The sequence below is a fragment of the Wolffia australiana genome, chromosome 10 (genome assembly GCF_029677425.1).
Source record: "Wolffia australiana isolate 7733 chromosome 10, ASM2967742v1".
In the NCBI taxonomy this organism is placed as follows: domain Eukaryota; kingdom Viridiplantae; phylum Streptophyta; class Magnoliopsida; order Alismatales; family Araceae; genus Wolffia; species Wolffia australiana.
This window is the reverse complement of record NC_135844.1, coordinates 10,678,495-10,690,503: the sequence shown is the minus strand read 5'-3', so window position 1 is coordinate 10,690,503 and position 12,009 is coordinate 10,678,495. Positions and strand designations below refer to the sequence as shown.

General features: G+C 41.2%; 1 protein-coding gene across 4 annotated transcripts; it reads left to right on the top strand.

Annotated features, from left to right (window-relative positions):
• Nucleotides 1-437: 437 nt before the first annotated feature.
• On the top strand, nt 438-11,293 carry LOC144708211 (vacuolar-sorting receptor 7-like). 4 transcript variants are annotated; one of them, XM_078581431.1, is made up of 14 exons: nt 438-590; nt 991-1,317; nt 3,269-3,976; nt 5,311-5,399; nt 5,497-5,566; nt 6,059-6,142; nt 6,209-6,285; nt 6,394-6,475; nt 6,672-6,754; nt 7,735-7,798; nt 7,905-8,033; nt 8,622-8,725; nt 10,095-10,202; nt 11,140-11,293. In XM_078581431.1, the coding sequence occupies exons 2-13, from the start codon at nt 1,020-1,022 to the stop codon at nt 10,194-10,196; spliced, it is 1,890 nt and encodes a 629-aa protein (XP_078437557.1). In that variant the 5' UTR covers nt 438-590; nt 991-1,019; the 3' UTR covers nt 10,197-10,202; nt 11,140-11,293. The 4 variants fall into 4 exon arrangements, with proteins under 4 accessions (XP_078437557.1, XP_078437556.1, XP_078437554.1 ...); XM_078581430.1 differs by lacking the exon at nt 11,140-11,293 and adding an exon at nt 10,297-10,544; XM_078581428.1 differs by lacking the exon at nt 11,140-11,293 and adding an exon at nt 10,287-10,544.
• Nucleotides 11,294-12,009: the final 716 nt, after the last annotated feature.

Sequence of the window (12,009 nt, the reverse complement as noted above, 5' to 3'; positions counted from 1 at the left end):
CTATCTGTATATCTTCTCTTTATCCATCTATCTAGCTATCAAACTCTCTATATATCTCTCTATCTATCTATATATATATCTAGCTATCTATATATTTATCTCTCTGTCTAGCTATCAATATATCTTCTCTCTATCCATCTATCTAGCTATCAAGCTTTCTATATATCTCTCTATCTATCTAGCTATCTATATATTTATCTCTCTCTAGCTATCGATATATCTTCTCTCTATCCATCTATCTAGCTATCAAGCTTTCTATATATCTCTCTATCTATCTATCTACCTATCTATCTATCTATCTATCTATCTATCTATATATATATATATATATATATCTATATATATATATATATATATATATATATATATATATATATATATATATATATCTGTATTAATCAATCTCTCTCTCTCTCTCTGGATGTAACATTCTGTTTCTTTCTTCTCTCTCTTTGGCAGGCCGCAAGGACTGATATATAAATTACCTCCCGCTGAAGACCGTTGGCAAGTACCGCCACGACGACCTTCTTGGTCGCTGCAGATTGCTTCTCGTGAAAGAAACTGTTTTCTCCGCAGAATCTCCATCCAAAGTTAGTCTTCTTCGCCGAATCTCGATCGTAATTTCATCTTCTCCTCGAAATCTTCATCGAAAGTTCTTCTTCTTCGGGTGATCTCGAACTAAATTTCACTTCCGTCGGTAATCTAGTTCGAAATTTCTTCTTCTTCCGGTGATCTCGAACTAAATTTCATCTCCCTCGGAAATCTATTTCGAAATTTCTTCTTCCGGTGATCTGGAACTAAATTTCATCTCCGTCGGAAATCTATTTCGAAATTTCGTCTTCTTCGAGAAAACTGGCCTAAATTCCGTCTAATTCGCAAAATTTGCGTGAAATTTGATCTAATGCGCAGATTATGATCCAAAATTTCATCTTCTACGCGAAATCTGATCTGAATTTCCTTTTCTTCGCGAAATTTCAATCGCGACGGCAGAGATTCGCCCTAGCGAAGGAGCTGCGGCGATGGCGAGGCAGAGAGGACTCGCGGCCGCCTCTGTGTACGTGTTCGTCCTGTTCGTCGCCGCGTGGCCGGTGTATGGCCGATTCGTGGTGGAGAAAGGCAGCGTGAACGTTGTCTCTCCGGATTCGATCCGAGGATCGCACGACGGCGCCATCGCCAACTTCGGCGTGCCGAATTACGCCGCCACGCTCGTCGGCGTCGTCGTCTACCCCGACGATGGCCGCGATGGTTGCAATCGCTTCAATACGAAGTTCAAGTCCCAATCCTCTCGGCCGGTCATCCTCCTCCTGGATCGCGGAGGTAATTCTTCTCTTATTGAAGTTTTTTTTTTTAAGAAACTTCTTTTTTTGAATTCCGAATTAGTGATCATCCATCTGATTTTCCTTTGTTGCCAAATTTCTCGCGCACATCATCAAATTTTCGTTGAATTCCGATGTTGATCAAGATTTTCGATCTCCGATTGGTTGTACTCTCTGCTCTGTTCTCATCTGGACAACTGATTGTAGATCTACCTTGAACATCTCCCGGTTTGACTGAGATTTACTTGATTACCGCGCTAAAGCCGGATTCATCTCGCTTCGTTCTGATAATCATCTTCGTCAAGAAAGGATCCTGAATTACATATGTTAATCTAGATTTTTTTTCTCCAACTAGTTTTACTTTGTGTCCTGCTCTGTTCTGGTCAACTGGTAGTAGATCTACCGCGTACGTCTCCCAGTTGAACATGGATTTCTGATCATCATCTTAATCTGGAGTCATCCCGTCGTTTGAACTCGTGTCTCCGTTACTTCACCGAAATTAATTACCGGTTCTTCTTCGTCTCATCAATAGATCATTCTGGAATTCCTGCGTTGATCCAGATTTCTAATCTACGACTGGTTAAACTCTCTGCAATGTTCTGGTCAGGTCAACTGATTGTAGATCTACCGCGAGGATTTACTTGATTATCGCTCCTAATTCGGATTTTATCAAGATCACAATCAAATCACAGTTGAAAAAATCACGACACGAAATCTCACTCCTTAATTCGTAGTCTGAATGGTTGTATGCTCAACCTTGAAAATCTACCGCGCGCATCTCCCAATCCGACTAAGATTTCCTGGATTACCGCGCCAAATCCTGATTCATCCGCACCAAATAAATCACTGATACAAATATCTCTAAATCAAATCCCCGGCCCTAATCCTCGATCTCAATATTATACAGAATGCCCTACATTATGTTCTGCTCTTGTTTGGTTTACCGGGAAAAGATTTTCTTCATTTTCCGAGCCAAAATCAAATATGTCACGCGGGATAATCCGCATTATTCTCATCATCTTCATCATCACACAACTCAAAACCAAATCACCCCCACCTAATTCTCGATCTCTGCTCCGTTCTGTTCGTGACAACCAACTCTCTAATCCGGATTCATCGGCATCTTCAACAAGATCAATAATCGAGTCACAGCTGAAAATATCTCAATACCAAATCCCCGCCCTAATTCACAGCATACTGGGATTTCAATTCGTGATCTTCATCAAGATGACGAATCAAATCACAGCTAAAAAAAGATCTCAAAACCAAATCCCGCGTCCTAATCCTCCGCCTCAACGCACACAATACCCAGATTTCAATCCTGTTTCTCGAAGATTTTCCGCGTTTATTATCGGCTTTCAATTACGCAAATATTCATCTGCATATTCATCGAGTTCGCGAATCAAATCGCAGCTGAAGATATCTCAATACCAAATCCCCCTCCTAACCCAAAAAATACCCGGATTTCAATCCCATTTCTCGAAGACTTACCGCATTTAATTACGCAAAAATTCATCTGCATATTCATCAAGATCGGGAATCAAATCGCAGCTGAAGATATCTCAATATCAAATCCCCCTCCCAATCCAAAAAATACCCGGATTTCAATCCCGTTTCTCGAAGATTTACCGCGTCGAATAAAACAAAGATTCATCTGCATATTCATCAAGATCGTGAATCAAATCGCAGCTGAAGATATCTCAATACCAAATCCCCCACCTCACCCAAAAAATACCCGGATTTCAATCCCGTTTCTCGAAGACTTACCACATTTAATTACGCAAACATTCATCTGCATATTCATCAAGATCGGGAATCAAATCGCAGCTGAAGATATCTCAATATCAAATCCCCCTCCTAATCCAAAAACCACCCGGATTTCAACCCCGTTTCCCGAAGATTTACGCAAAGATTCATCTCAATCTTCATCGCGAACACGATTCAATCTCCAGGCTGCTACTTCGCGAAGAAGGCGTGGCACGCGCAAGAAGCGGGGGCGGCGGCCGTGCTGATCGCGGACGACAGGGACGAACCCCTGATCACGATGGACACGCCCCAGGCGGACGGATACCGAAACGAATACGTCAACGATATTCAAATCCCGTCCGCGCTGATCACCCGCGCCCTGGGCGACGCCCTTAAGAAGGCCGCGACAAGCGAAGAGAGCAGAAGCTCGGGCGAAGTGGTGGTGAAGCTGGACTGGAGAGAGTCGATGCCGCACCCCGACGACCGGGTGGAGTACGAGCTGTGGACGAACAGCAACGACGAGTGCGGGCACCGCTGCGACGAGCAGATAAACTTCATAAAGAACTTCAAGGGCCACGCGCAGCTGCTGGAGAGAGGGCAGTACACGCTGTTCACGCCCCACTACATAACCTGGTACTGCCCCGCGGCGTATATTCAGAGCAGTCAGTGCAGGTCGCAGTGTATTAATAAGGGGAGGTACTGCGCGCCGGACCCGGAGAAGGATTTTGGGGCGGGGTATGAAGGCAAGGACGTGGTGGTGGAGAATCTGAGGCAGCTGTGCGTTCACAGGGTGGGGAACGCGTCGGGGAAGCCGTGGGTGTGGTGGGATTTTGTCACGGATTTCCATGTCAGGTGCTCCATGAAGGAGAACAAGTACAGCCGGGAGTGCGCCGAGGAGGTGGTTCGATCTCTGGGTAAGCCCTCCTTCCTCTGTTTTTTTTCTTTTTTTTAATGTTTTCTTGCTTCCATTTCTCTCTCTCTCTGCCCTCTTCCATTTCTGTTTCGTCATCTCTCTCTCTCCCTGTCTCTAGCTCTCTATCCTCTTCCTTTTCTGTCCCCTCATCTCTCCTCTCTCTCTCTCTCTCTCTCTCTCTCTCATCTGTCTTTTCTGTCCCCCTTCTCTCCCTCTTCCTTTCTATATTTCTCTCCTCTTCCTTTTCTGTCCCCTCATATCTCTCTCTTCTCTTCCGTTTCTGTCCCCTCATTTCTCTCCCTTTCTCTGTCTCTCACCTCTTCCTATTCTGTCCCTCATCTCTCTCTCTCTCTCATATTTTCTCTATGTCTCTTACTTCTTCCTTTTCTGTCCCCTCATCTCTCTCCCTTTCTCTATGTCTCTCACCTCTTCCTTTTCTGTCCCCTCGTCTCTCTCCTTTTCTCTATCCCTCTCCCCTTTTCCTTTTCTGTTCTTTAATCTCTCTCCTTTTCTCTATGTCTCTCTCCTCTTCCTTCTCTGTTCTTTAATCTCTCCTTTTCTCTATCTCTCTCTCCTCTTCCTTCTCTGTTCCCCAATCTCTCTCCTTTTCTCTATCTCTCTCTCCTCTTCCTTCTCTGTTCCCCAATCTCTCTCCTTTTCTCTATCTCTCTCTCCTCTTCCTTTTCTATCCCCTCATCTCTCTCTCTCCTCTTCCTTTTCTGTCCTCTCACCTCTTCATTTTCTGTCCCCTCATCTCTCTTTCTTCCTTTCTCTATCTCTCTACCCTCCTCCATTTCAGTTCCATCATCTTTCCTCTCTTTCTCTCTCTCCCTTTCTTTTCTTTCTGTCCCTCTACTCTCCTTCTAAGACTCTCTCCTGTTTTCTTTCTGATATCTTCCCTCTACCTTCTTTTCTCTTTTCTGTGTTCTGTTCAATCTGCTCTCTTCTATCTTCATTCTGATCTCTTCTCTCTTTTCTGTGTTCTGTTCTCTCTGCTCTCTTCTTTTTTCCTTCTGACCCCTTCCCTCTACATTCTTTTCTCTTGTGTTCTCTTCACTCTGCTCTCCTTTTTCTTCCTTAATCTTTTCCCTCTAACTTCTCTCTTTTCTGTGTTCTCTTCACTCCTCTCTCGTTTTTCTTTCTTCTCATATGTTCTCCCTTTTCTATGATGTTTTATTTTTTTCTTCTTTTCTTTCTTTTCTGTCCCATCTCTCTTCTGTCCTCTCTCTTGCTCATTTCTTCTCTCTCTTTCCCTCTCAACTCCTCTTATTCTCTCATTCTCTCTCCTCGATCTGTGTATCTTTGAAACTATGGGTTTAATTGCTATTTTTGCAGGTTTACCGGCTAACAAGATTAAGGAGTGTATGGGTGATCCCGAGAAGGATGAAGAAAACCCTGTGTTAAAGAACGAACAGGACACCCAGGTTTGTTTGGTCGTCGGCTTCCCTCTCTATCACCACTATCGCTGCTTCAATGACAAATCACCTGACTTTGACTTTGAATCTTCTCGGGTCAAACCAGCTCGGCCATGGAACCAGGGGTGACGTCACCATCTTGCCCACCCTGGTGATAAACGATGTGCAGTACCGTGGTCAGTATCAATCCGTGGTTGCTATGCATATTCACCTCTTTATAATTGCTGATTCAAACTTTACATGAAAGTTTTATGATTATTGAAATGTATCTTGTCAATTGGAGCAGAGATCAGGCTTGTTCTTGATCGGAAAGAGAAATATTTCCTTAATTTATCATAAATGGGGGATATCAAAAAATATTTACTGATCTACTGTTCTTTTTTGCAATTTTTTCTCCACACTGTTTATCCTGGACTCTAGGAAAAAATTAGAGAATTTAAATTTCGTAGGCTTGTTCCTCACCCGAAGTGGAGAATAACTTCCGGTTTCAAAAAAATTACTGCTTCGAGGAACTTCATAACCCCCCCCCTTCTTGCTGACGAGCATTTTCATTTGATATTTCTTCGTCGAAATTGATGGCAGAATTTTAATTTAAACGATGAACGATCTTTTTAATCCGGAGCAGAAGTTAATCACTCTATTTATCATAAATTTCTTCCTCTTCGAAGGACTTCTGGATAGAACGGCCGTGTTGAAGGCCATTTGCGCTGGATTCAACGAATCAACGGAGCCTCACGTCTGCTTGAACACAGGTCGGTTCAGAGAATTAAGAGAATAATTTTAATATCGAAGTTTCTAATTCTTTTACATACTCCCAGATCTTCAGACGAACGAGTGCCTGGAAAATCATGGGGGATGCTGGTACGATTCCAGTCTGAACATAACGGCGTGCAAGGTATTGATCATAACTATTGAAGATTCATCCTTATAATTACTGCAAAATAGCTTTTTTTCCCTGGAAAATTCGGAGATAAGAAAGGGTTTGTAATTTTATGATGAACAGGACACCTTCAGAGGAAGAATCTGTCAGTGCCCAACTGTGAATGGAGTTCAGTACTCTGGAGATGGCTACAAATCTTGCAAAGGTAAGTTTTTATCTCCGTAATATTATTAATATTTGGATAGCTTGAATTCGAGGGGGATTTGTCTTTGATTTCTTTAATTTTCTTACATTTTTTATTTCTCTCATCAATTTTTTGCATTGGATAGGGTAGTTCTACATTTTTCTGAACGCCATAATTTTTTTTAATTATTATTTATTAATCCTCGATCTTCTTCCAGCCGTCGGACCTGGAAGATGTGCGTTGAATAACGGAGGCTGCTGGTCCGACACCAGAGACGGGATAAAATTCACCGCCTGCTCGGTACTCTCTCTCTCTCTCTCTCTCTCTCTCTCTCTCTCTCTCTCTCTCTCTCTCTCTCTCTCTCTCTCTCTCTCTCTCTTTTTCTCTCTCTCTCTCTCTCTATCTCTATCTCTCTCTATCTATCTCTATCTCTATCTCTCTCTATCTCTCTCTATCTCTCTCTATCTCTCTACTCTCTCTCTCTATCTCTCTCATTTTCTCTCTTCTCTCTCATTATCTATTTCTCTCTCTCATTCTCTCTTGTCGCATTTATTTTCTCTTACCTCTCTAATAATACGTTTCCCTCTCTCGTTATCTCTCTCTTTCATTGTCCCTTTCTTCTCTCTCTCTCTCTTCTTTATCTCATTATCTCTTTTCTCTCTCTTATCTCTTTGATTGTCTCTCTTCTCTCTCTCATTATCTCTCTTCTCTCTCTTATTTCTCTTATTATGTATTTCCGTCTCTCATTATCTTTTCTCTCTCTCATTGTCTCTTTCTTCTCTCTCTCTTCTTTATCTCATTATCTCTTTTCTTTTTCTTATTATCTATATATCTCTATATTTTCTCTCTTCTCTCTCTCATCATCTCTCTTCTCTCTCTCGTTATCTATTTCTCTCTCTCTCGCATTGTTTCTCTCTTCCCTCTCTCGTCATCTCTCTTCTCTCTCTCGTTATATATTTCTCTCTCTCTCTCGCATTGTTTCTCTCTTCCCTCTCTCGTCATCTCTCTTCTCTCTCTCGTTATATATTTCTCTCTCTCTCTCGCATTGTTTCTCTCTTCCCTCTCTCATCATATATTTCTCTCTCTTCCCTTTCTCATTATCTCTCTTATCTCGCTCATTATCTATTTCTCTTTCTCTCACTATCTCTCTCTACTCTCTTTCTCTCTATGTATTCTATTTATCTTTCTTGTCACAATCTCACGCGCATACTCTTTATCTCTCTTTCCCTTCCCGTTCTTCCATTACTCTCTCTCAACAAAGCATCTCTTTCCAAAAGCAGGAAAGTAATCTGAAGGACTGTCGGTGCCCGCAAGGATTCACCGGAGATGGCCACCAGTGCACTGGTGAGTCGACCAAGTTCTAATCTACGTTCATCTGCATTTATCTTACGATTATAATTCATATTAAAATCATCTGCTTATATTTATTTATGAATGAAAAATTCAACAGATATCGACGAGTGCAAGGAGAAAATAGCCTGCCAATGCGACGGATGCAACTGCAAGAACACGTACGGAAGCTACGAGTGCAGCTGCAAGGGCAACCTCATCTATTTGAGAGGGGCTGACACTTGTATCGGTAAGTTTTTTTTCTCATTTGTTGTCTAATTAACAAATTATCATCACGATTTAAAATTCCGAATATCTTCTGCTTTCTGTGGGGTAGGCTAATTAAAAATAAAAATAAGTATGAATTTAAGATTTTTCAAGGGGCTGACACTTGTATCGGTAATTTTTTTTTCCCATTTGCGGTTTATTTTACAAATTAACGTCATGATTTAAATTTTTGGAAATCTTCTACTTTCTGTGGAGTTGGGTAATTAAAAAGTGTGAATTTAAGATTTTTCAAGGGGCTCGCACTTGTATCGGTATGTTTTTTTCCCATTTGTTGTCTAATTTACAAATTATCATCACGATTTAAAATTCCGAATATCTTCTGCTTTCTGTGGGGTAGGCTAATTAAAAATAAAAATAAGTATGAATTTAAGATTTTTCAAGGGGCTGACACTTGTATCGGTAAGTTTTTTTTCCCATTTGCTGTTTAGTTGACAAATTGTCATCACGATTTAAAATTCCGAATATCTTCTGTGGGGTAGGCTAATTAAAAAATAAAAGAAAGTATGAATCGAAAATTTTTCAATCGGGGATATTGTGGCGGTGAATGCAGCTCGAACGACGTCGAGATTCGCGGGGCTGTTGATAGTGGTGGTGTTGCTGTGCGTGGGAGGGGCGTGCGTGGCGGGTTATCTCTTCTACAAGTACAGGCTTCGGGTGAGTCTACGAATCCAACCACATATATTTGATTTTAGATTTTAGAAGTTTTGGACTCTCTCACTTTCTCTCTCTCTCTCTCTCTCTCTCTCTCTCTCTCTCTCTCTCTCTCTCTCGCTCTCTCTCTCTCTCGCTCTCTCTCTCTCTCGCTCTCTCTCTCTCTCGCTCTCTCTCTCTCTCTCTCTCGATTTTTTCTCTCTACTTCGTCCTCTCTCTCCTCCGACGATTTACTCTCTATTTTGCTCCCGCTCTCTCTCTCTCTCTGACCACTTCTCTCTCTATTTCGCTCTCGCTCTCTCTCTGACCATTTCTCTCTCTTTATTTCGCTCACGCTCTCTCTCTCTATTCGCTCCCGATCTCTCTCTCTATTTCGCTGTCGCTCTCTCTCTATTCGCTTCCGCTGTCTCTCTATTTTGCTCTCTCTCTCTCTCTCTCCATTCCCTCTCGCCCTCTATTTGTCTATTCGCTCTCGCTCTCTCTCTCCCTCTCTATTTCGCTTTTGCGAGAGCTGGCGGACGGATGACGGTTTCGTCATCCGTCATTTAAATTTCGTTATCCGTCTTCGTCCGTAGGGATTGACGGATGACTGAAAGGTCCTTCACTCGTGACGAATGACGGATGACGAAAACTACAGACGAATGACGGAGACGAGGGATGACTATATCGGTTAACGAAAATATTAATATAGGATGTTTACCTTAATTTTTACATAAAAATGTGTCTAAATTTTTTAACCTTGATTTTTCTGTGTGATATATATTACAGAAAATAAAAATGTGTCTAATTCTATATTGGTAATCTTTCTTGTTTTCAACTTACTATTTTGATCGTAGAGAGAAGTGATCGCATGGTTTTATTTTTTAATTAAAAAAAAACAAAGTTGTGTGATATTTTTTTCCCTTAAGTCACATGATATTTTCGTTTTCCGTCACCGAAACGTCCGTTCCGTGCCGTTTACGTCAATAGATGAATGACGGAAACCTGCAGATGATGGAACGGTGACGAATGACCAAAATGACAAAAAATTTCGCGAGAAATTCCATTCCGATACGTTCCATCCGATCAATTTCATCATTCGTCTCCGTCCGCCAGCTCTAGCTTTTGCTCTCTCTCTCTCTCGCTTTGTTCGCTCTCGCTCTTTCTCTCTCTCTAACCATTTTTCTCTCATTATCTGACAATTTTTTCTCTTTCTTTCCTTCTCTGAGCATCCTTTTTTCTCTCTCCCTCTCCCTCTTTTACCATCTCTCTCCCTCTTTCTCCCTCTCCCTCTTTCTTCCCTCTTCTCTCTCTCTAATCATCACCCTCTCTCTAAATTCATTTCCAAGTCACTGTTTCTCTCTCCATGACTAAAATATATGCTTGTCTATAGTCTTACATGGACTCGGAGATCATGGCAATCATGTCCCAGTACATGCCCATAGACAACCAGAACAACGAGGCGCAGTCTCTCCGGAGCAACCCCACCGTGTAAAACGAGGTACTCTTCATATCCTCAAATATCTCATTTTATTTTCTTCTTTCTTTTGTTTTTTTAGCCGATTTTCTGAGTATTTCTCGGTAGCCAAATTTAGGGAAAACTTGCATCCTGGATATGACACATCGAAGAGTATGGTTTGCGCGTCCGGGGAATATGGTTTTTTTTTGTTTTTGCTTCTACTGTGTAGATAAGAGGTGTAAAGTTGACTCTGGCAGCGCCGATGATATGGGTTTAGATTGGGTGCGTCTGGTAGTTGACTTTTTTCTCCTGGTTTCGCCGGTGGAATCAAAGTCAACGGGTGACCATCTTTGACTTTCTGGTTTTAGAAATTTTTTTCCTTCTCTTCATTGACTTCATCCCTCACTATATATATCAATATACTTATCTTTCTCACACTAATTTTCTCTATCTAACACTGGTTTTTTATCTATCACACTAGATTTCTCTCTTACTAATTATTCTCTCTCTCTCTCTTTTTCGTTGCTCTCTCTCCCTCTCTCTCTTCCTCTCTCCCTCTTCTTATTATCTCTCATATTAGATTTCTCTCTTGCTAAATTATTCTCTCTTTTCTTGCTTTCTCTCTCCTCCCCTCTCTTTCTCCTTTCTCTCTTATCTTTCTCTCCTTGCTCTCTCTCTCTTCTCTCTCCTTGCTCTCTCTTTCTCCTTGTTCTCTCTCAATGATCTCTTTCTCTCTCTATCTCCAAATCACGATACATTCCCAACATTATCATTTCCAAAATATTTCCAAAAGTAATCATCCCAATATATATCTAAAACCTGTTGGGGTGAACATTTTTGCTAAATTGGATCTAGGATCAGGTTATTACCAAATCAGGATGCATTCTGATGATGTGTGCTAGTATTTTTTGAGAAGACACCAGGCCACTATGGATTCCTATTATAATCATTCGGGTTTTGTAATTGGACTGTCTGACAGCCTTGACGCACTGTCTGCTCCGATGAATCTGACCATAGAGAAGGTTTAGGGCGGAACGAGGAAGGACAGTTCAAGCAACATATACATCAAACTACTCTATCTGGTTCATTAGCACAAACGTACGTTATATAGTGATTTACTCTTTCATGGAAAATTATATGTTACATTGGACATAAAACTAAAAAAAGAGTTAGAATGATAAAAAATGAAAATTAAAAAGGCAGGCTTGAGCACCCAAAGCTGGGAATGGAAAATTTTTATTTCGAGCTTGAAGACGAGTTTTGTCATCAACAGACTATGAACATATTTGTTAAAGTTGACATGCGAAGCATAGATGGTGACGTCCTCCAGTTTTGCCTATATGAAAGTCAGTCAATGTCCACATGCTTGGTTTAGGCAGACTTCTCGTCACTCATCCACATGATTGGATTTGTATGATGTGTCTTCAGGTCCTCCGGCAGGTTTTTGATCTACGAGGATTCACAAATCCCCGGTTCTAGTGCCCAATTGTCTAGTTTAGCACTAGATCATGACACTGTGATCTGCTTCTTACTTTTCTAGTAGATAAGATAATCCCCAAAAACACACATTAGTTGGAACTAAACCTTTTGTCAATTATGTTACATGCATAATTAGCTTCAGTGTAAATTTCAAGGTTTATGAAAGTATACATGTTTCCTCCGAAAATCTTCATAGAAAGGTTCTTATCATCAAGCTGATGAAGATCCCAGCCCTTGATGGTTGTTAGGGAGATTAGTATGCGTAATATAGTCATCTTGTCGAGAGGGGATAGTAAATACCCAAAAGGTTTCATGGTCGTAAATACCATATTGTTGCCTATGAAATCTATATACTTCTCTATGTCCCCAT